Source organism: Corvus cornix, chromosome 3 (genome assembly GCF_000738735.6).
Source record: "Corvus cornix cornix isolate S_Up_H32 chromosome 3, ASM73873v5, whole genome shotgun sequence".
Classification (NCBI taxonomy): domain Eukaryota; kingdom Metazoa; phylum Chordata; class Aves; order Passeriformes; family Corvidae; genus Corvus; species Corvus cornix.
Window position 1 is genome coordinate 12,577,696 of NC_047056.1, and position 25,043 is coordinate 12,602,738.

Genomic DNA, 25,043 nt, shown 5'->3' on the forward strand with positions numbered 1-25,043 from the left:
CGGGCAGCCGAGGGTTTTGCCAGCTGGCTCTGATCCCAAAGGCTGGCAGCAGACCTGCAGCCCCCCTGGCTGCTGTGGCTACTCCAGTCAGCAGAGTAGGGGCAGCTTGGACACCAAACACAAAAGGGGTGCTCGCCCATCTATAGGTGAAATACAGCAGGCTGGATTACTTTGTAATAAGGATGTAGTTGTGTCTTACTTAGGAGCTACAGGGGTATTTTCTGTGCTGTAGCTGCCTCGCTGTAATCCAGCCACATTCTCTCGGTAGGTCACTGTGCCTGTGCGGAGAGAGCACTGCTGGACTCCTGCGCGGCAGCAGCCATAGAGTTTTGGGAGGTCCTTCCCACAGAGTTTCCTCAGGAGGGGCATGGAGAGGGAGGCACTCATCCCTCCTCTCCGGCCTCCAGCCGTAGCACAAGAGGGGAGGCTCTAAAGCCGCTTCGGGGGAAGCTCAGGTTGGGTAGTAGGGACAAACTCCACACGGAGAGGGTGGGAATCCTGCATGGGAATCACAGAACTGTCAGGGTCGCAAGGGACCTCTGGAGATCACCCAGTCCAACCCCCTGCCAAGACAGGGCCACCTGGAGCAGGTGACACAGGAACGCCTCCAGGAGGGGTTTGAATGTCTCTGGAGAGGGAGACTCCAGGACCTCCCTGGGCAGCCTGTTCCAGCACTCTGCCACCCTCAGCTTAAAAAATTCTCCCTCACGCTGGGGAACTTCTAGTGTGTTAGTCTATGGCCCTTGCTCCTTGTCTTGTCTCTGGGCACCACCGACAAGAGTCGGGCACCATCCCTCCGGCCCCCGCTCGCCAACGGCTTCCCGGGCAGCGGTGGTAACCTAAGCCCTCGAGCGTCGCAGCAACACCCCAAGTTCCACTTCCCTCCGTTGCCTGAGGGAACGCCCGGGCGGGGCTGCCCGTGACGGCTGCGGAAGAGGCGTCACAGAGGGGCGGTACCGTTCCCCCGCGGAGGAAGGACGGGCTCCAAGATGGCGGCGCCGGAGGAGCGGCTCGTGTCGGAGGGCGAAGGCGGCGCCCCGGGCTCGGCGCGGCTCTCCCCGGCTCCGCTGCCGGAGGCCACCGAGCCGCTGGCGCCCATGGAGCCGCCGCCTCAGAGCAACACGCTCATGGGGTTGCCTATCGTGGCCATCGAGAGCATCCTCAGCTTCCTGTCCTACGATGAGACGAGCCAGCTGCGCCTGGTAGGGGCCGCGGAGGGGAGGCAGCGGGGCGGGGGCCCCGCTGCGGCCGGGCCGGGCTCAGCCCGCGGGGCTCAGCCCGCCTGGCCCGGGGCAGGTGCGGGGCTCTCGGCGGACCGGGCGCCCCCCGCCGGGCTGCTGCGTTCGCCGGGGAGGGGCTGGATGAGGTGGGGTGGGTGGGATGGGGCTTTATCCCTTCTCCAGTCTCGGCGTGCGCTTCCATACAAGCACTCCTAAAGCTCTTTTTACCGTCTCTTACTTCTTTAATTCCTTTCGCGCTCTGTGAGAAAGCACCGGGCTGCTGGAGGCTCATTTCTCCTAGTGACTGGTTGGGGTGGGTAGTCTATTGTGTCTCATATGTGTGTTTATTTTTACTTATAGAGCTTAAGCCTACGAGTGTAGGACGTGGTGAGCCTGCTGCTCCAAGAACCCTCCCTTATCTAGAAATGTGGGCCAAAAAAGAAGATGTAAAAAAACCAAAAAAGACTGCCTGCTTCTTTCAGTCTTAGTGGTAGATCTAATAACATGTAGTATCTGCACCTCTGAACTTGATAATGCCAAAAAACCCCGCAGCTGTCAGCGAGGAGATCAATGTATATCAATATTTAACTGCCTGCATAAGGAGCCTGATGTAAACCATGTCACATTATGATATGCTGCTGTCTTACTGAATCTCTTACGAGGTTATAAATGGAATAATAGTGAGGGAATTAATGCACAGGTTATGTAACTCTCAGAAAACGTGCATGTACTGTATCGTTCCTATTTTAAGAACTCGATTAGTCTAAACCGGATAATATTATAAGCATATTTCTGCAGGAAATTGGACTGTCTCTGTCCTGGATCGGCAACCTGAAGTGTTGCATCCTGACTGTAACTTTAAAACAAAAGCTCTTCAAGCAGAAAATATGATCTTATTTATACTACTCCAAGCACACCAGTTCCTAAATATTTCTAGTGTGCTGTCAGTGCACTGAAGATTTCAGCTTCTTCTGTAGGAGTAGGTAATGGATCTGTAGAAGAGATGTACTTTGAGAACCACAGAATAGCCTGAGTTAGAAGGGAGCCACAAGGACCATGGAAGTCCAGCTTCTGGCCCTGCACAGGACATCCTCAAGATCACAGGTGGTACTTGCAGTTTGACCAAAGGGAAGGGAAGTACATCACATGGTGTTTGGATATGCCACGTTTCAGGGTCAGAATTGCAATGCCAGGCACAGCTCGTGGCTGCACCTTTCCCGTTGCATCTTATGAATGGTAGTGCCTGTGGGAGCTCTCACAAGTCAATAGAAGGCTTTTTCTTCCTCTAGCTCGAAGTGTTTGTAAGCAATGCTGTGTTGGCAGTGAAGGTCAGTAGGAAAGATGATGATGTCAGGACTAAACCAGCTGTTTAACTCTCACTGGCACTTAAGAAGTAAAATGTAACACTTTTATGCTTTCTTATATAGCACCTCCAAGTTCCTTTTTCCGGAAGAGGACAGCCCCTTTCAGAAGTTTCAGAAATATGCAAAACCAGGCTGGATAAATACCAACTTTGACACATACATAGAGCAATACTGGGCGTAAAATGAAGGAAACTATTCAGTTGGTCTTCCCCTATTTTTAGTTTTCGAGTCAGTGACAGCCAAGAAAATTAATCTCCATCAAATTCCTAGCTGTTCCCTTAAGCACATCAGAAGGCATTATGAGCATTCTTTTGAGAAGAAAGCAGTCTTTTGTTAACCAGCAGTAATGTAAAGAATCAAAGCCCCTCCGGTTTGAGCCCATAAGCTTGATCAGCCGGGTCTTTCGGGTGGCTGTTCAGAGCTGAAGGTGTTCTTTTGGCAATTCACTGAGAGGCAGACACACAATGTTCTTCATAGCTCCAGGTGCTGTTGACAGAGAATTAAGGTAGCCTTTAAAAATAGCAATGCCTAGGCATAAATTCATAATGGAATTTCATGACTTTTGGATTTTTCAAGGTGGTGAGTAGCCTTTGGAAGGATCTGTATATCCCTGCTCTAAGATCTGCCTGGCACAAACAGTAAATTTTGTTTTCTGTGAGAACTGACTTGAGCTGCTTATCAAAGATGAATGAGTGTATCTTTTCTGCTAAAGATACATTGCAGGAGCACATTAATTGAATGATAGGTATTAAATTGCTCAGGTCTCATGCATATTAGAAACGTGCCCAAAAAGCAGACTCATTACCCCTTAGAATGTGGGATTCCCCGGGATAAAGCATCTTGAGGAAGGCAGGAAAACCCAGGACATCAATCAACCTAAATAAAGTTTGATCATACTTGTTTAGACAAAAAATGTAGATTCCCTAAACCAGTCATTTTCATGCATTCTCTGGGTCACAGCATGGAAGGAATGGATGTCCTAATCTGCTTTTTATTTTGGATCACCTTAGCTCAGTGATCCATAAAAAAAGGTGACAAATAAATTCTTACAGTTGAACTGGGTTTGGATCTACAGTGTATACAAGACAACAGCCTAAGGAGTTGGCTGAATGGGAGGATATAGAACACCGGAATGTTTTCAGATTGAAATGGAGACAGAAACGAGCATTGTTTATGTGCAGCATAATCTCAGGCATAAGATCCAGAAGTCTTTTTCTGTCACCAAAGGATGAGGTAAAGAACATTTCCTGCTTGTGATGATTGCAAGGCAAGACCATGGGCCCCTCATTGTGCAAAAAGCACTTGCTTTCCTGAGCATAATGCTTTCTACTATTCCTGGGGTTACTGCATGTGAAAGCATAAATTGAAGCACCTACTGGTTAAGAAGTGAAGTAGATCTAAGGAACAGAGACTAAACAATAGATATTCAGAGAGCAGTCGTGTCTGAAATGAGGGAAATCTTGAGCTGTCAAACTTTTGTTCAGACTAAGTGAATGAGAGGAAAAGCAGCAGCATTTTGCTTTCAGCCCTTCTGAGTATTTACTTCATCTACTTTCTCTGATCGACACCATGAGAGAAACACAGAAAACCCCAAAGATCCCTATGTCTGAAGCTGTACTGCTCTGGACAAACCTACTGTGCATGCTGACAGGGAAGCTTGCTATCTTCCAGCTTTTGAAGGCTCCTCTTACTGTGATATTTTTAGTGACTTGCAGAAGCTTTGAAATTTTTACCTCAGTGGGATAATAATGAAATTCTTATATTCCAGTTTCTTTTTCAGTCACATGTTTGAGCTTGGAAAGGCACTTCCATTCAGGCTATTACTACAACAAGCATGATTAAAATCACACAATCCATGACCTCCTCCCATGAACACTCTGAGAAGGTTATCTTGGATTCTGATACACATCAGAATTGACTTAGGTTCTGCAGCAAACTTGTGCTTATTTCCTGCACAGCACTAGTAAGGACTGATAGCCTTTGGACAACATGGCTTTAATATTCCCAGTTTCAGTCAGTTTGTATTTACAGGCATTTCTATTTTAAAGTTTCTTGATGAAGTCATAAACATTTTGCCACTTACTTTACCCTAAAAAAAGGCATTTTACAGAACACGGTTCTGTGTGCCCTCTAAGAAAAAGAACAATCTAAATACTCCAGGGTATTTATATCTGTTTTGGAGTTGGTTATCTGGTAGTGAAGCTTGGAAGAAATGAGACATGCTTGAGGAAATGGAAATTAGTAGATTGTGTCATTTTAGTTTGTTTACAAATGAAGTGGAAAAATAATTCATAGGATCATAGAAAGCTGTTATCACATGAAAGTCAGCACATGAAGAAGCAACCTCTCTTTCTGCTTTTCACATGGACTTGGAATACCTTTCTAATCCTGAAATTTGAACACAGGACCCGGTTGGACTTGACCTTTGAGGAAACACAGCCTCTTTCAGCTCTGTGACTTGAATAAGAAAATACTCACCAAAATTGCAAAAACAAGTATAAGGAAATACAACTTATGATCTGTCCAATAGCTAATATCAAGCTGTCTTGGACTACTATGGACCTCTAAAAGTATTATGATGCTACTGTACGTGTGACTGACTGCAGTCTAGAAGAGGTGTATTTTCCTATAAATGTAGGTGCTATGTATGGTTTACATGGTGAGCCAGCTGAGAATTAAGAGATGACTGGTAAAATAAGTTGTAAACAAACACTTTCGATTTCTGGTGCTACTGGTGTTTGGGTTCTAGGCTGATTATTGGCATAAATATGGGTAATGCTGAGAAACTGGAGCAAATAATTCTTCATGCTGTGTAGGGTAAGCAAAGGAGGAAGATTAAAACCCCCCAGTGCGGTTCGTGTCTTGGGCTGCAGCTCCCTGGGAGGGCCTCTCTGCCACCAGATGTCACTGTGCACGAGGTTAAAACCCTCTCTGCCGCCTCCGAGCGCGGAGCTGAGCGTGGCTGGAGCTTGTTTTCCTCCTGTGCCGGGTAACTGCAGAGCTGACGCAGCCTTGTGCAGGTACCAGCTCCTGCTCCAGGGACTCGGTACCGTTCGGGCTGCGGGAAAGCTGCAAAGCCCCGACTCAAAAACGATTTAAATCCGTGCGCCCCTGGAGCTACGAGCTCAGGGAATAAAGGAACGGTTTCCTCCTTCCTGTAGGAAGGGCCAGCATTTTTCCATATACACAGGGGATGATTTAACTGGATCACTGAATGTGGGGCAGAGTGTGCTAAGACTCTCCTTCTGCGGTTTGCCTGTCTGATCCTTCTTTGTTAACCAGAAAGATCTAATACCGAGGAGCACGGACAGAGCCACAGTCACTGCTTAATGGCCTGTTCATACAGATCTGTCTGAAAATGGTCAGTTCTCACAGACCTTAAACCGGCTGTGACTAGAGGAAGACTCACAAAGCAGAACTTCCTTCTGTTTATACAGAAGGCATTACACAAAGTAATTGCAAGCTTCTCTGGGAGAAGTGAGAATCTCCTTCCTGCAGGTATAAACTTACATGGACTTAAAAGTTATGAAATGAGGAGTGTATGGAGGAAAGGAGTACTTATTAAAAAAAAAAAAAAAAAAAAGCAGCTTATTTCTTGGCAAGGGGGGGTCACAGTGGGAGCTGTGGACTTTAATACCTAAAAAAACCCAACAAAACCAAAACAATTTCGAAGAACTGTTGGGTCACTAAGCTCTTGCATCTTCAGAACTGAATAGCAATTGCTTTAAACTTTTCTACAAGTTCCCTTTGTCCTGTAACTAGTAACTTTGTGAAGGGAAACAGTTAACTTTAGCAGTTTATTATATCTTCTGCAGCTCTTAATGTCCCTTATTCCTAAATCTGTGGGGCAAAAAACCCCTGAGACTATTGGTGTCCAACATAGCAAATAAAGGAATCCTTTAAACAGAGGAGAAAAGACTTTTTTATACGAAAAGGAGAATCTTGTTCCATGTGCAGTGTTTTGCAGGTGTTTTTAAATTTAATTGTGGTTGACTTCAAAAAAACATAAACCTTAAACACTGGAAGAAAACCACTATGATTTCTTGTCTTTAAAGGTTTCTTTTTTTGAGATTACAAAATACTAACTTGATACACCAGAATCACTCTGGAGACCATGCTAAAAGCCAGGCATGGGCATTTGCAACTTCCATTACAATCAGAGGAAATTGTATCTGCTTCTAACAGGTGGCATTCAGCCTACTGTCTCTTGTTAGGCAAAATCAATAGATTTATTTGTGAACTGTGTGGGACATAGCTGCTCCTTTTTGGAGTATCATGATCTTTGGTGGAGATGGGAATGCCTTAATCTCAACTTCAGTTCTTGCTTGTTGAAATGGAACAAAACACAGTTAAGAGAATTTTTTGCTACCTGGCAAGTAGGGGTAAGATAATAGTAAAAGTGACTTGTGGTCTTAACTGAGCCTTAAGATTTCTTTTTACTTAAATACAGGTTTGTAAGCGAATGGACTTGGTTTGCCAGAGGATGTTAAATCAGGGATTTCTGAAAGTGGAAAGATACCACAACTTGTGTCAGAAGCAAGTTAAAGCTCAGCTTCCAAGGTATGTACCAGTTAAAACTGTAATTAAATTTAATTGTGTTAGATTAATTTAAGCAGATCATTGAAAAGGAATTCCTTTCTGGCTAATTCCTCTTATGTATCTTGAAAATTTGAGTCACATTTGCTTTTATTGCATTTTTTTTTTCTAAAAGCACCTTGAACCTAAGATTTAATTACAGAATAATGGTGTGAAAAGTGTATCTGGTATTTCAAACAGAGAAGACTGGGTTCTGTATTGCTCAACTCTTGTGGCAGATCAAGCGAGGATTCCTGGGAATGAATAAATGCCATTCCTTTTCAAGACCAACTGCCTTCACTGATCATTTATCAAAGCAAGTTTTTTGCTTAAAAAAAAAGGGCAAGGTTTTTCACTGACAAGGATTAAACAGGAACAAGGAAAAGGGATTTGATATGTGAGCATTACTGGAAACTGGTTTCTCACTAAAACAATGTCTTTCTTCCTCTTCCCAGTGAATAAGTGCAGCTGCTGCTGTGTCCTTTCAGATTTCCCAGTCAGAGTGAAGCAACTAAATGCTACTTAGCATAGAGATCCTTTGTCAAAAAGCATTTCTATCTCAACCTACACTTCACAGCAAGCACTACTAATATATTCCATTTATTATTTCAATTGCATTGAAGTACTGACCATGGGGGGGGGATAAAAATATTCACACTCACTCAGTGTCTGCTGATAGTTAATACTGAAACCTTGTTCTTGAAAAGTCCTAAATTACATACTGAGTTTATAGATCACATAAAGTATAGTAATTATTTAGAGAACAAATTTTGTCTAAGAAAGTGTAGTATGCTGTTACGAGCTGGGTCTCAATCTGTATCTTTTATTTCCATGAAGACAAATGTTAGTGGCTACAGGGTTTTAAGGGTGAAATTAATGTGACAAATGTTACAGTTTGATTTTTTGACTCCTTGTTAAATCAGTGTCACCTTGTGGTCTGTTTCCTAGACGGGAGTCAGAAAGGAGAAACCATTCATTAGCTCGTCATGCAGACATCCTTGCTGCTGTGGAAACAAGACTCTCTCTCTTAAATATGACTTTCATGAAGTATGTGGATTCCAATCTCTGTTGCTTCATACCTGGAAAGGTAAAATGTAGACTATATTATATGAATATGTATCTGTGTTTAAAAAATAGCATTGTGTAACTTAACCTGGCACAGCTGGGGTAAATTGATAGAGAGAGTGTGTGTGTATATATATATATATGTTTTTGCATACATACATATATATATATAAACTGTGTTTCAGATACTTGCAAACAAACCTACGAGCCAATACTCTGTTTTACCATGCAGTCTGAAATTAATAAACCAGACTGTATTTAAATATTAATGATTTAAAATTTGATTTCTATTTGCCCTTAGATTCTCTCTTGATTCGGATGGTTGACTGGTGGTATACTCATGCTCTACAACCTTTTAGAAAAAACATGTGATCAGGCCATCTGAAGATGTAGTAATTTAGACTACATAAAACACTAGGCACTCAGTCAATCGAGATTTTACACACCTTTCTTAAGGATTTGAGTACTTCAGGTTAATTGAATTAAGACATTTAGTATGTCAAAACACTGTTCAGTACTACAGTGGATGGTATATTTTTGCACAGTAGGTGGAATTAGTTTAAAATGTAAAGTGTGTTAAATGGGAACATTACTGAGCAGTTCTGGTGTTTCAGAATACTAACCCAGTGTTAAATATAAATTATGCAGGCAAGATGTACATGGAGATACCAGTGTTTTATAAGCTGTGAAATCACCAGTGCACAGGGGAATTGACGAAATCATGCTCAGAGGAAGACTGGTACAGCTCAGGGATTAAATTAGATCAGTGAACATTATCCTAATGCTCTGTTCATTGATCTTTCCATGTAAGGTTCGGATATGTTTGTGTTACTTTTTTGTGGGCAGAGAACTGAATTGCAGTGGGATGAATGGAAAAGTTCTCTCTTGGATTCTGGGGAAGCATGCAGGCATTTCTGCAAGCAGTGGTAGGATAAACTGTGGATGTGGAATGCATTCTTATCTTGAAGAAGTAACTATTTCTGTACACTCCTGTTGACTTGATATTTAATTATTTTTAAATTATATTCTTATTTGACTTTACATTCTATTTTTTATATCCCATGTATTTTTAAAAAATTAAAATAACAAAGTCAAATGAACTCAAGTCCCTGATACTTACATGGTAAATGGAATACTTATAAAAAAGTGTTGCCCTACTATTTCGAAGAGTAGAGGGAAAGGCAGTACTCACTCTAGACCAGGGATGTGCAGGAGTTGGGCAGGTGAGCTTGCCAGCCATTTTCCTTCTGGGCACCAACTTGTAAGGACCTTGATTTTATTTTGATAACACTGCTAAAAAGTCTGTGGGTTTTTTAAAGAAATTATTTACTTAGTGTGTGAGTTTGCTAGCACTGCTGCTCTCTCAACACAGTTACCAGTTCGCTCAAGATTAATATTTTGGTCAATCAGATTTAAGGCTTAGTGTTCACTTAGTCTGTGGTTTCCCTCCCACCTGCTTTGCTTCCCTCAGGAAATTTCACTACAGAACTGCCAGGAAGTGAATTTGTGGTAGAATATGCAAATCCTGATTTGAGGTTCAGCATTCTGTGTGATATCAGAGCACTGCTGCAAGGTTCTATATTGAGGATGTTGTTGCTAACAGGATAAAAAGTGAATGAAATTAGAGAAGTCTTTTGTTGTGTTGCTTGATGAGAAGCTTAGGTCTTGTCTAGCTTTTGCAACTTTTTAGCTAAACTTCATTTATCAGAACAAAAGGTGCAACTGTATTACAAGATCCTTATTATGTGTGTTCTTCAGGAAACACTTCAAACATTCTTAATCCTGTGCAAAATAGCTGTGTAGCTTTGGGTAAGAGATCAGCACTCCTATCTTGACCTGCCTCAGACTATAATTCATAAATTAATGAGATACCCTTCATCTCTCTGTATCTCTCCTAACCAAAGGGCTTGTTTCCCAAACCTATCAAGAGAGTTTTGTTCTCTGTCCTTAGTGGATTGGTGTTTTGTAAACAAATATATTTTGGACTTAATCTGAATTTGCAATATTTTGTGTATATGGAAGTGGACTCAAGTAAATATTTACAGCTCTTCAGGCTGACATAATGCTAATTCTTGCTTCTCCAATTACATGTTTCATAACTGGCAGGGGTAGTGACTGCTCTGCTTTGGGGCTTCGTGCTCCAGGTTCTCCTGAAGGAAATGATCATGCTCTGCTGAGTATAGATTATATAACTTGTAAGTCAGCTATGGCTGTACTTAAAATTTCACACAATGAGCATTATTTCATGACTTTGAAGAGAGCTGTTGTGATAGTTTAAATGAATAGCTTCTCTGATATATAATGAACAGCACTTCAAAAAGCTGATCTGGAACTAAAACACACAGTAGTGTGCAACTGTTATGTGGTAAAAACCTCTCAATATGCCAGAATTCCTAGAACAAACTGAAATAATCTTGCCTTTATCAGAAAATCCTAATTCTTCTTAAATGTTTTAGGTAATAGATGAAATTTATCGAGTGCTAAGATATGTAAACTCTACAAGAGCTCCTCAGAGAGCTCATGAAGTTCTTCAAGAACTAAGGGACATTTCCTCCATGGCTATGGAATATTTTGATGAGAAGATTGTTCCAATACTGAAAAGAAAGATGCCTGGGTCAGATGTATCGGGACGTCTAATAGGAACTGCCCCAGGTATTAATTCCAACGTATAGTTAAGTTTTATTCAGTTTTTCTGTAAAAAATCACAGCACTGTATGTTTTTAAAGCTCCCTCCCTTAAATGGGAGCTTTATTCCATAAATATTGATGATACTTGTTTCTTAAGAATGCTAATTGAAATTCATTTGCTTTGAAATTTAAGGAGCCTTTGTGCTACCAAAAGAACAGTCACTTGAATGTATGTTAGAATTATGCATAGTGTGTATTTGTTAAACAAATGAGACTGGTTTGTTAAACTGAATGAGACTCTATCACTGCATTTGGTTGAAATTTGGCACGTGAGATGACAACTCGATGCCTTTTATTTTTAGGACAAGCAGCAAATGAATTTGCTTAAGCTGTAGTAGTACACAGAGGGCTAGAATGGGCTTTTTTGCTTTACTGGGGGTACTATTTTATGCACTAACAAGCAAAATAGTTCCAGGTAATAGTCAAAAGGCAATTAAAATAATGGTCTATAAATAAGCCATTAAACTGGCTCCTCATATGTCAGACTTTCCAGAACTTTTGTTAACCAAACTCTAAGGTAGTTGCCTCATGGCCGAAGTTATCCTAATGGTAAAAGGCAAAATATTGGTAAAATTGTAGCATTTTCCCTATACAGGACATGTTCACACTTTAGGAACTGTGAAATTTAACTCTCTAGAAGGATAACTCAGTAAAAATTGTGGAAAAAAACCCCATCTTAAGCAAGAACAATAGCCCTATTGCTGATGCTTTTGTTTCTTGTATGTCCTGTCCATCCTTTTAGCCATAAGTGTGTATGCCACCTTTTAATTATATCCTGTTAGTTATACTTCCATTTTTTAAATTATATACTTCTAAAGAAATTATATATGGGTTTAAGTTTTTTATTAATTATATGTGTTAATATATACTGAGCCTCTCAGCTGAGGAAGTATTGCCCAAACCCACAGCTGGTGCCAATCAACTTTTCAAGGCTTTGTGGTGCATAAAATGCCTCTCTCTTGTTGAGGGAAGGGCATAACCTCTCCATTAGTGTCACATAATGGTAGTTGTGCTGGCATCCTAATGGACAAAAAGGAGGAAAATGAGGATGACTGTTCCAGACTCTTCTGTTTGTAGAGCAGTTAAAGTTGCACCTTACTTGCACAGCCTTGCTAGAAGAGTATAATGGCAGCAAAAGTGATAGATATCTTTATGGCAGAGAAAGTGAAAGAAATTATACTGTAGCTGTTAGTCTCCTTGATTTGCAGGAAATTTATTAGAATCAACAGTTCCAAGCTCAGATTCCAGTACGGTTTTAGTGCTTAGGAAGAGTGATTCTAAAGAAGCATGGAAAATAAATTCCTTTCTTCTAAAATGTAAGTTATACTGAAATACCTTGTTAAGTTCCAAACTACAAAATTTTAGAACTTTAGCTGTCTGCAACTAAGACAGCAGAATTTTGCAGCTCTAATGAAAGATATTTATTCAGTCTTAACTATTCCATATTAAGTAATTTATAGATGTTTTGTGGGGTTTTGTCTTAACATCTGGGACAGTAAGTCTAGATGACAACACAGTATCTCTACGCAATTTTTGATACAGCAAAAGGAGGGGGGCTTATATACAGGAAATGAATTACGAACTTTTTTCCAGATTACTGAAAAGCTGTAAGTATTTTAAATTAAACTGGTTGTGCTCTGAGACTACCACATGTTCTTGTTAGACACTTAAGTGGCTGTAAATCTGTTTACCTGTTCATAAATTGCAACCAGTATTCAGATTCATGTGGGGAGTAGGGGTAAGCAAAATATGAACACCAGGACACCATTTCTACCCTTAAGTTGCAGAGGATTAATCACAGTTCTCTCTGAAGTTCCAGGGCCCTCTGCAGCACTGACAACAATGCAGCTGTTCTCCAAGCAGAGCCCTTCCAGGCAGGAAGTCACCAAACTGCAGCAGCAGGTGAAAGCCAACGGCACGGGCCTGACGGCGTTAAAGCGGGAGATCTCGGAGCTGCGCGTCAAAGTGCAGGAGCAGCAGAAGCAGCTCCAGGATCAAGACCAGAAACTGCTTGAGCAAACCCAAATCATTGGGGAACAGAACGCCCGCTTGGCTGAGCTGGAGCGCAAGCTGCGAGAGGTGATGGAGAGCACAGTAGGGAATTCTTCAGGTTCCGGCTCAAATGAACAATCTCCCAGGAAACGGAGGAAGGCGGTTGATTCCACAGACTGTCCTAGGAAATCTAAACGCCTTCGGAACAGAAAATAACTCGGGAGGAGATGGCGCCTTCAGGAGGATACACTGCTCTAGTAGCCCAAGCAGGTCTGCTTGTTTGGATACTGTGACCAGCTTCATGGTGTCACTTAGCCTGCTGGCTCTTCAAAACACCACTTAGACTTGAACAGTAATTTTCTTTCATTGACTTTTCCCCTGCTTTCTATATGGGTGGGCCTAATGCACAGAATCTTTAAGATTTGCAATAGCTACATACTAACCAGACCTGCTCTGTTATGTTTTGAAGGGTTAACCTTTTTTTCCGTGCAGATGTGTTTAAAGTAAACTTATTTGTGTTTATGCATATGTTCACATGAAATCTTAAATAAATTGTCTTAACTGACTAAACGGTTAAGCGTAAAAACAGATGTCCTGTTCACTTGAAGGAAAGATCCGCTTTTAAAACCTTGTTTTTGAGAACTTGACCTTTTTTGTTACAAGTGACCTTGTCTGGAATGTCTGAAAAGTAGTTAATACTTTTTGGGGTTCTCTGTAATGAGTAAAACTGACTTCTTAAGCTACAGTATTGGCTATATATTTTTGTAAACTTACATGGAAGGAAGGGCCTTCTATCCAGTCTTCACATGCACACACCCTGGTTCTAGGTCTTGGGGGCCATATTCTACATTTGCATGGATAGATGCATGTACAGCTTAGTCAGCCTGCCAAAAGCACTTGCCTGAAACTGTTCTAAACTCTGGCAGAGAGCACAGAGACCTGTCAAGCAATTCCTTTGTTCCTCAGCCATAGCTTAGCCTCTGCTTTCAGCACAACGGCTTCCTTACAGCAAGGTGGTCTGGGGAGGTGAGTGGCAGGAGCATTTGAGCCCGGGCTGTGTGGCTGCCACTTGCCCTGCCTGGAAGGCAGGGATTTATTGTTAGCCAAAGCTGGAGAATCGAGAGGCTGCCTGCGCATCACTTGGGTCATAGGCCAACAGCGAACACCTACAAATGGTCCCTGGAGTCACGAAGCTCGGGGACATCATTTGAGTGAAATGCTGTTTTATGGATAAACAAACTATTTTGTGTGTCTGTGTTGGGGTTGGGGTGGAAATTTCTCTGTAACACTGATGACAATATTCTAAGCTTTCCTTATCCTAAAAGGTAAATCACTGCAGACAAAGCTTTAATTTCTTTTGCACTTCTGTTTTGAGCTTGTAACTGGAAAAGCATGTCTTGCACTGTTCAGTCTTTCTGGTCACTTTAACCACCTCAGAGTTGTGTACAGTGATTATTCCCCCCACCCCCCATCTGTATATTTTTGGAATCTTATACAAATACCATTGTCTTTGGTTTTGTTTTAATGTACTAAACTGTGTAGCTTTATAATTTGACTTACGTTTCCTTTTTTTAACCAGCTGCTGCTTTGTCTTTAGGTGGTTCTGAATTCAACTTGGTATGGCACTGAAAATGCAAATGCTGCATTTGTAGCTGTTCACAATCTTGATATTGCTACTGTGGGTTAAAGTGCAAGTTCATTTTGTATGGCTGTCAGCATAACCTAGTGGCTGTATTTAAAGCACCAAACAAATCAGAAGTTGTCTGGTCAGATATTATATAATTGTGGAAAGCTGACATTTTTCCTGAAACTTCAGCTACAATTTTTACTTCTAAAACATAGTAGCTCATACCAGAAGTAACATTGCAAATGCCTAATATTTGACAGACATTTCGTTTTCAAATAAACTTCTTGAGTAGTTTGAGTCTTTTCCAAAAAAAAGGCATTTTTCTTAAGCATCAAGGAAATTATAAAAGGCTGTCTGAGAGAAGACTTCGAAGGTTAACTGAGCTTTTGCTTGTACTGGTTTTCTACAGCTCAGAATGTTTTTTACAGCTAAGTCTATCTTGGAGATAGATGCCTGCTGTTCAGATTAAAAATACTGGCATATGCCTTATCTTTTAAAAAACAATTTTGAGTCAGAGGGTCAGCATTAGAGCTAGAATTACTGTGTGATACAAATTCATTTAATGGTTATTTGTGATAAAAAATTCCTGTAATGGACTAATTACCAGCTACCTGTGGTCAAATACTTCCAAACAAGTATAAACCTGTGAATTGCATTTACTGAAAAGCTTTATTGATACATCTCTGAATATTCTTCACTTTCATTTCTTTATGAATTTCTAGAATATGCAAACAATTTGCCCCTCCACACCATCCCAGTATACAAATTGTTTCAGGTTCCTCAGGAGCAGCATTTCTGTATGTGTTGGGGAATCTCTGGCTGTGTGTAAACCAAGCTGGAAAAGAACAGCCTATTCTTACGGGAAATGTTCTCTGTGAACGGTGCCAACTTGGAACCTTCAGCTCAAGGAAGTATCACATGCTCCAGGATTGCAGGTGCATCCTGCTCCTCCATGTGCTGACAGACAAATGGAATGAGGCCCATGAAACTTACAGGGTAGAGGGGATGGTTACAAGGCAGCTCTGAGAAATTCCACAATGAAGGTACATCAGTGTTTTCTATTTCACATCCCAGAGAGAGGGAGATGTCAGATGGCTCTCGGGCTGGAATGTACACCAGAGAAATATACACATGGAGAAAACAGAATGAAGTAATCATTTGGACAAAATAGCTGGAACATTAATTTCTGACACCCAAATTGTCCCTTGTTAAATAAAAAGGATGCATTTTGCAATATATGAACAAGCTGATGAATCACCTGAAGTAAAACTAAATCTCTTCTCACTCTAAATGTCTGTACATTTATGTAAGTTGGTGTATCAGCCTCAAAGCAGTGTTGGTAGTGATTAGTGATTGTATCATCTGTTCAAGGGAGAGCCTTAAACCAGTGAGACTGAGATGTAGTTCACAAAGTTACGTAAAAAATTGACTTATTTGCAGCCACTATTCAGTTTTAGTACTTGTGTCAAGGGCTGAAATTGAAAAAAAGGTCAGAGCTGACAGAGAAAGCAATTTCAAGTGTCTTACATTTAGTTTCTTAAAATAACTTAAAACTACTGAGGCCAGCTTTACTGCTTTTCTAAAAACAGCAGCTTGCTTGGAAACAGCTTTTTATTTCATAGCAAGGTTGGGGATTTTTTTACAAATTTGTATACCTAGTGAATATGGTGAAAATGAGATCAAAAGATACCATAGTGGTACTTTCTTGAGGGAAAAGCTGTTTGCAACCAGGTCTTGCTTCCCAAATTGAACAGCTTCTGTGTAACTACAGTATGTAAGGACCCTCCAAACCTGAACTAATGGATGTAATAGGTGGAAGCACTGAAGGAAGAAAGACTGCAAGATAAATTTCACAGATTAAAGAACAGATGGAAACAAATGGAACTTCTTCAGTTCCTGATACTTGCTCAGCATTGCACGTTAATCACTGAATTCATTAATGCTACAAAAGATGCCTCTGTGTAACTTCTTAATGTAAAAGGTAAGACAGAATTGAACAAAAACTTAGTTGCTCTTATTCAATCTTCTAACAGTGAATTGTGGGGCGCACTAAGATTGCCAAAGGAATTTTCAACACCAAGAGCCTCTCGAAAACAGGATGACGTAGGATATAGTTGGATGTGCCTCAGCACAGGAGAGGATTTCCTGGTTTCTTGGTGTTCTGACAGTTTTAAGAGGGTACCTAGCAAATTACAGTGATAGATTGTTACTTCATGAATAAGTAGATTCAGTTTGGACTATTCTACAACATGTCTGCTAGTTGTGAACTATTCTGTTAGTCTCCAGTCGCATTTCTGTGCTAGTTTGCACTGTGTCTGGGCCAGCTCTCCACTTTTATGGTTGTCCTACCTGGATCTCACCTTCCCTGTTAGACAAGGATGCACTCCTGGCTTTGGTTTACATGTAAGTGAACGTTCCAGGATTTTTGTTCAAGCTTTGTGCCGGCTGAAGACACACTAGGTACTGGATCTCGCTGTCTGCAATGGAAAATGTCAGATACAAAAATTGTTGGCTTGCTGAAGACCTAATGAATCTGGATTTGTTACACGGTCTGCCTAAACCAGTGATTAAACTCGGTGATTAAATAGGAGAGACATTTTGCCCTCCAGTACACTTGGGCAATTATGTTGTCCAAAGCTCTCCTATTTAATATATATTTTTCAGTTGTTTAAAGCTTGTTTAACTGCTCTGGAATGTTTAGTTTATAAACCTGGGATCTTCTGTTTAATTGCCCTACTGAAATTCGTGACCATTTACAAACCTATGTACGTTTGCAGTGCTGTAAACCTGCCTCTGTGTACTGAACTCCTGATGTGCTGTCACTCCTCCAATGCTTCTGTCACCAGCTGACACACTCCCTTCTTTTGGCAGGATCCTTCCCATGGAGGAGGAGGTCTTTAGCACAATGATGGATAGCAGTGCTAATATTTGAACTACACCCAGAAGGGAACGCTGTCAGAAACGTTACGTGTGGTGTTTGGAGCGCAGCTGAGCGAAACACTTGTGGCCCTGGCAATTCTGCAGTCAGCTGCTGCACTGGCAACCCCAAAGCTTCCTGGTTTATTGTGAAATGGTCACTGACCAGAAAGTAAACCTTGCAAGGTCACGGTACCTTGATGAAATCTACACATCTGCGTAGCCTCTTATGCTGCACCAGTCCTCACAGTCCGCACAACCCAGATTCTGTGACTAAGGAGGGGAAGGCTGAGCATAACCTTTTCCATGTCTCACCTCCTTGCTGCATTTTTCATTTCTAAATCCCACCCTAATATGCACAAATCAAAATGCATGCAAACCAAACTATTCACAGAGGTGCTGTGTTTCATGGATCCTGTGCTTTGTCCACTACTTTAGATTGCAAACATTTCCAAGTAGAGATTGAATTTCCCCTCCAATACGTGGGGACTTTCAGCAGCTTGTAGGCATAAGCCTTTTGTACCCACTATTACTAATAAATTTTAAGTGATGATACTACATGGAGAGATAAGGTATAATTCACTTTGTGATAATATCCTCCATTGTTTTTATCACTACTGCTGATTTATTTGAGTGGATTTTTGATCTACTGGTTTAGATTATTATGAGTGGACAGCTAAAATTCTAAGCAAGTAGTGGTTCAACTTCTGCATAGGGTAATCTTGCTCACTGAACTGCCCGCAGTCAGTGTTTTATAACAAACACATGCAGTAACAGATTAAATGGACGTTAGTTCTTACAGAGGAGTTTGTCACAGTTCTTAAAATACCTTACCACAATAAAAGGAAGGAAATGGAGGCTTTGGTACAGGCGTTTGGAGTTGCAGTTCAGTACCTTTAGGCAGGGGTCTGTAAGCACGGGGTCAAACCAGGACAGCAGCTCACAGGAGCGCGGGCGGTGCCGCGGCCCCGCTCCGAGGGCTCCTCCGCTCCGCGCTCCGCTCCCTCAGCCCCTCAGGGCCCGCCCCGCCCCGCCCCGCCGGCAGGGGGCGCCGCCGCCGCGGGAGCGCGCCCGGCCGGCGGCAGCCAATGGGCGGCGAGGGCGTGGCGGGGGGGTGGCCCCGAGCCGCCTTCGCGGCGCTATAAAGTGCGGCGCCGTGGGCTCCGCGTAGCGGGTGGACAGTGGGCGTTGTGCTACCGCCATGGGGAATACTGTGGCTAGAGAGGATTTCGAGTGGGTCTACACGGACCAGCCCCACGCCGACCGCCGCAAGGAAATCCTGGGTGAGGAGCCGCGGTGTCGCTGCTTCTTGCCGCCGGCTGCGTGGCGGAGCGGGGGGGAGGCACACGGGCACCCCACAAGATGGCCGCCCTTGCCGGGGGGCGGCGGGGCCCCCTGGAGCCTCCCGGCGGGGCGGCCGGAGGCGGCCGGGCCCGCGTACGTGGAGGCGGGAGCCGCCGCCTTGGCGGCGCTGGCGGGGGAGGGGAAAGGAAGGAGAAGGGGGAAGGAGGAGGGCAGGCGGTCGCCTGCGGGGACCGAGCCCGAAGCTCGGGGCGGCGGCGGCCCGGGCTGCCGTCCCGAGCGGCGGAATAGAAGGCCGGGTTCCCCGGAGGCCCCGGGCCGCTCCCCGCCAGCCGAACGGGCGGTGAGGCGGTGTCTGGGGCGGCGGCGCGCGGAGGTCGCCGCGGCACCCGCGCCCAGGGGTGGCGGATAACGGCGGCGAGTGCGGCGCTGGAAGCGGGGCTGAGCTTCCCTGAGCCCCGGTGAATTACGGGTGGGTCGACGGCTCAGAGCCGTTTCCTTCCGGTGGAGGCTGGAGGTGGTAGTGGTGCTTGCCATGTACGTGTCTAGTTGCTGAGCAACGTGAAAGTGCTAAAATGACTCGATTTCAGATGATTCATTGTAGCAGTAAATATCACAAGTGGTAAGGTCATGCGTTTTCATTACCTTTGCAGACAACTCTTAATTGGGACAAAGGGAAGACAAAACTGTAATCTAATTGGGCTAGTTGTGAGAAGAGCTTTGAAATATCTTCTTTTTCATTTAATTTTTTTCCCGTCTAGCTAAACATCCAGAGATAAAAGCACTGATGAAGCCAGACTACAACCTGATCTGGGTGGTTGTGCTGATGGTTCTGGCACAGTTGACTGCATTCTATCTGGTTAAAGACTTGGATTGGAAATGGGTGGTCTTTTGGGCTTACGTTTTTGGAAGCTGTATTAGCCACTCCATGACTCTGGCTATTCATGAGATCTCTCACAATAGTGCCTTTGGCAACAGCAAAGCCATGTGGAATCGATGGTTTGGAATATTTGCCAACCTCCCTCTTGGTCTCCCCTACTCCATATCCTTCAAGAGATACCACATGGATCATCATCGTTACTTAGGTGGTGACGGCATCGATGTGGACATTCCTACCAACTTTGAAGGCTGGTTTTTCTGCACCCGTTTTAGGAAGTTCATATGGATTGTTCTTCAGCCTTTTTTCTATGCCATTAGACCACTCTGCATCAATCCTAAACCCATCACTCGACTTGAAATAATCAATTTGTTGGCTCAGCTCGCCTTTGATGTCACGATATATTATTTATGGGGCGTCAAATCAATTTTTTACATGCTTGCTGGTTCAGTACTTGGTCTTGGGTTGCACCCAATTTCAGGACATTTCATAGCTGAACATTACATGTTTTTAAAAGGGCATGAGACCTATTCCTACTATGGGCCACTTAATTTGCTCACTTTTAATGTTGGTTATCACAATGAACATCATGACTTCCCCAATATTCCTGGCAAGAGCCTTCCACTGGTAAGTTTCCTTCCAAGATTATTACTTTTTCTTAAATTAAGGCCTACTTTAACATGAAAATAAGGTAGAGCCCTGACAGAAGAATAGGTTGGGAGCTTAAAAACAAACAAACAAAAACCCCACAATATAAGTTGAGTGATAAAGGAGGTAATTATTTATCATTTTAGTGGTATCCTGAACTAGCTCCTTATATGCTGCGGCTCAAGCCTCTTCCATAAAAGAGGGGAGGGAACGCATGTCTTAAGCTTTGCACTTACTTCAGCTTTCTGTAATTACAACCTGTCTTCTGAATTCTTGTTTGTAAGTATGCAAAAAACTAGTTAAGAGGTTGCAGATAACTCTGGAGATTTGTTATCTCTGCCTTTGAAATGTTAAGGACAGTATTGTAATGTGTGCTTTTCTTCAGTCTCTTCTAGCAGGGGCATTCTCTGGTAGGGGAAAAGAGAGGGTTTGAGGTACTGTTAATGTTTGTTGTACTGTTTACAAATGTTTAATAACTTTTCTATTCTGGAGCACTTCAGTTTTCTGTAGCAAGAGCCTTTGAACCCTAAATAAATATCAGCTGTACATTGGCAGAATTAAGAGTTCCAAGCCAGGACTTAGGCCTGTCATGCCTGCATGAGTAGCAGAGCTGAAGTTTCTCCTCACTTCAGTCTTTGTTTCTTACAGGCAGGAGCTTCCTTCTCACTGTATCTGTGTTTCCCAACTGGAGCAGGGGAACACAGACTTCAGGGTTACATCTGAAATTCCGGTTTTTCATCAGACACAAAATTTGCAGTTTGACAGCAGCTGTGGTGTTGGTCTTACAGCTTTGTTATTGCACGTGGCAGTAGTGAGACCCTGTACGATCGTCCCTCTGGTGAAGTCTAAACTTGATTGGTATTTCTGTGGTCAGTGGTGGCAGTGCAGCTGACTGCCAGCACTTCTAGCAGAGCAGGTAGATAATGCAGTTGGTTTGTTGAGGCTTTGTGTGGGTTTTTCTGTTTTTTTTTTTTTTTTTCCTACAGAGAGATGACTGCTCTTATTCATAGATTTAATCTTTCAAATACAGCAAAAGTTGCTTTAACTCTCCTTTGATACCTGGCTCTGTGCTGTGAACCAGCATTTCACTTCTTGCACAGTACTTTAGGTATAAGCTGGGCATGAATTTTTTCAAGTATTTAGTCCTAGGGGTAAATACCCAGTTCTGCTGCAGGACTCGTAATCCACAGCTCTGATAAGAAACCAAAGCCTTCTTTTGGAACAGTGCAGTTAATTTAATTGGACTGGATTCTGCTGTGCTGTGTGCTAAAGATCCCCAAGTACTGAACACTCGATTCCTCAGCACTGGTGAGCTGAGAATTCTTACTGTTGAGTAAAAGTACACTGCCTAGGTGCACTATTCTATAGGTGTGATGATGGGTCAAAACAAGCTTTGCCTTCAAACCAAGCATTTAACTATTTTGGGTTTGTTTGTTGCTTTTACAGATTGATATTATTCTTCTGACTAAAGCTATGGAATTTTGTGAAAAATCCTTTTTGTTCTGTTCATGTTTTTAAGCCTTAAAGTGGTTGGTCCTAAATAGCAGTAAAGACACCTAACTGAACCTGCTGCTCTCAGTTTAAATAGTGGTCTAGTCAACATATGCAACTGAGAGGAGAGTCTTTGGAAGCAGTTTATATTCATTCTTTGAAGTTTGTCCTCAGAAATAAAATGCTTTTTTTTTTTCTGAGTATGGAGATTCGAAACGACATGTAAAAATAGCTGGGTTAAACATCTCTTCCTAGAACTTAGAACATCCTTTTTACTGCTACTTTTATATCTATGAGTCAGCACTGAACGGAGTCACTTTCAGTAGCAACCAAACCACTTGCTTTTGTGAGCTCCATCATCCTGTAGGTAGCACAATGAAGGGACATTGGAGTGTTAGCAGAGTTTGTTCCTGCCAACTCCAAAAGCTTCATATGAGATTTATTTAGCAACTAGGGAATTGCTTTTTCCTTCAAGGAACGTTCACATTGTGCCATGAGTGGCCTTTCCTGTAGGAGCTAACTTCTGGAATGAAACTTCCAGTGCTGTTACACATCACTAGGTTACACATGGAGGACTGTAAAGTTGTCACAACTGATGTTAATATAACTAGTAAATAAACCTCGTATCTCTCCTTCAGGTGAAGAAAATAGCAGCTGAATACTATGACAACCTGCCCCAATATAACTCTTGGATAAAAGTACTGTATGACTTCGTGATGGATGACACAATCAGCCCATATTCACGCATGAAAAGGCAATTAAAGGGTGAAGTGAAGCAAGATTAAACTTCTGGCAACCAAAAAACTTTGAAATGTCTGCTTGCTTTAAAGTGGCTGGTATAAAGGTCTCCTGCTAAAGCTGTTCACCTGTGTCCTGAGTTAAGATGTGCAGCAACACAGCAATGCATCCTTAAGGATTTAGTAGCAGACTCTTACAAGCTATAACATTCCTCACAGTCCTCAGATTTGTTGGTTTAATGTGTCTCTATTTGCCTAAGGATCAGTGTTACGTGCATAATGCAAAACCACTTTGTTTAAACAAAAACTTTGTTAAACAGAATTTACTTTGGTAGGTATTACATCTATATAAAATGTCTGTCTGACTCATAACAGTTTTAAAGTTCTCAATGTAGTATACTGCCCTCAACATGCTATTTAGATGACTAGTTTTAAAATGCTGTACTTACCTGCTAATTCTAAACTAACGTGATTTGTTAACTTAAACATTCTGTTGAAAATGTTTCGGAACTGATGGTTGGAAGAACTAAATTTGCACAGAAATGTTAAGTCTGCTTTTGTTTAAATATGTAATGTGTCATTTGAAGCATTGCTTTAAAGGTCTACCTTTTCTACTGAAAGTACCTTAGAGGAGCAATCTATCAGAATGAAACTGCTATCTTCAAGATGGCTTTTGTGACTTCTTTGTTAAAAAAAAAAAAGAAAAAAGGTGTGGTATTCAAGGGTACTGCCAGCTCCAAGGGTCCCACCTACTGCCTGAGCTGCTTCTGTTGGCATGTGGTGTAAGCAGGTGGCATTTAGGTAACTTAATATACCCAATGTGGGGTTTTATGTTGGAAAAGTCTTTTTACAGAGTCTGGGGGTTTTCTGATCTTCAAAGAAAAATTATTACGTGTTACTATGGTTTTAAATATAAATATAAATATTTACACTCACTTGGAAATTTGGCTTTTATGGAAAACTGAATGGATTAAAACTGGTACTATTCTGGCAAACAAGTCTGGCTACAACCACTGTCAGTACTACCTATTAGGCACATTAGTCATTTGTGTACACAGAAAGGTTGTTAAATAATCTTGTTTGGCTTTTTTTCCCCTAAACCCACAGTACCCTCCATAAATACTTGTCTTTCTTACCTATTAAAATGTGCTGAGAGGTGGTGATATCAAACTTCCTGCTTAGGAAATTTTTCATTGGCAACAGGTTGACTTTCTGGACAGTGAAAAACCTTTCCATACCTCAGCACAGTAGATTTGCCTTCTACCGTTTAATGCATTGATGATGGCTTTAAGCAGTCAAAACTGGCTACAAATCACCCTTAAATCTCAAATGGTTGTTCTGTGGTGTGTTCATCTGAAAGATGGAAGGTGGAAGTTGTAGCTGCTGTAACCTAATTTTAGATGCCTTCAACTCCTGCATTTTGGGGTGTTTGTTGCTTGTTTTGAAAAGGTGAGTGCCTGAAATGAATGTATTGGTACCTCTTAACTCAGTCGTGACTGCGGTGCTGTTTTAATGGGTGTTTTAAGTGTGGGCCCTTATCTGTGGCTAAGCAATAGAAGTGGTATGAAAGTCTGCCAGCCACCTACAAAGTTACTTCATTATGCCAGAAACCTGACAGGTGTAGCCAGTGTGTTGCTCAGGGTAGAGTGTAATGCCAAAATAGACTTTGTCCAGTATTTTTACATGTAATTAAAAAGCCAAGATTAAAGTAATACTAGGTGAATTTTTGATTGGTCCCCTTATGCTGAAGGACTTAAGCTTTAGAGAAGTTTGGTACTTCTAACGCAGATTTGAGATCCATTCTATTGAGTGGTGATATAGATGACCTGTAAAGAATCACTGCCTTTCCCCCCTACTCAGAGGAAAATGGACTTTGGTTGAAATACTTGTACAGGCTTAAGAAGTTGCAAACCAGTTTCTTTTTAAGCCACTTAGTTAATAACTTTCACCCTTTGTTTCTTAAATTGTCTTTTGTGTTAATGATTTATCATAGCTGGATGAAGGATGGAAAGTGCCTACAAAGTTTTATGGCTAAGAGCGATAGTTAAGAAATTCAGTTATCCTATATGAATATTTAAGATAACCAGAGTTCAGAGTAAAAATTTTATAGTTAGTCTTAGTTACCCATTTCATGGAATTCCTGCTTATAAACAGGACTGAAGTTGCCATCTTTCTTGTTTAAAATTGCAAGCATTGCTTTAAGGTGGTCTGATTATGATTTTCCCTTCCAACTCAAATTATAAATACATTATTTTCACTTCAAGAGGTACTGAATAGTGGGGAATTCTGAGGGAGATATCTGTGCTTGCCATAGTCTTTCTGCAATATCTGGTATTGGCTACTTATTGGAGAACAATTTGCTGTATTAGGTTAAGCTGAGCCAGTGAGACTTAAGTTTGGATCTTAACAATGGTCTCATTCTTGCAAGCATTGGTAGTGACCCTTTTTAGGCATATAACTCCTGTATAAAACATAAAAAACCTGTAACAGCTAACTTCAATAGTAAGAACTGCCAAAAGCAGCTATTTGAAAGGTAACCAGC

The 25,043-nt window shown here is 41.9% G+C and overlaps 2 protein-coding genes across 2 annotated transcripts; both read left to right on the forward strand.

Annotated features, from left to right (window-relative positions):
* The first annotated feature begins 963 nt into the window (after positions 1-963).
* Positions 964-14,827, forward strand: FBXO28 (F-box protein 28). Its single transcript, XM_039569550.1, has 5 exons — positions 964-1,202; positions 7,035-7,144; positions 8,108-8,246; positions 10,681-10,876; positions 12,725-14,827. The coding sequence occupies exons 1-5, from the start codon at positions 990-992 to the stop codon at positions 13,117-13,119; spliced, it is 1,053 nt and encodes a 350-aa protein (XP_039425484.1). The 5' UTR covers positions 964-989; the 3' UTR covers positions 13,120-14,827.
* Positions 14,828-18,564: 3,737 nt separating this feature from the next.
* Positions 18,565-24,224, forward strand: DEGS1 (delta 4-desaturase, sphingolipid 1). The gene is made up of 3 exons (XM_039570057.1): positions 18,565-18,729; positions 19,510-20,252; positions 22,403-24,224. The coding sequence occupies exons 1-3, from the start codon at positions 18,648-18,650 to the stop codon at positions 22,547-22,549; spliced, it is 972 nt and encodes a 323-aa protein (XP_039425991.1). The 5' UTR covers positions 18,565-18,647; the 3' UTR covers positions 22,550-24,224.
* The last annotated feature ends 819 nt before the right edge of the window (positions 24,225-25,043 follow it).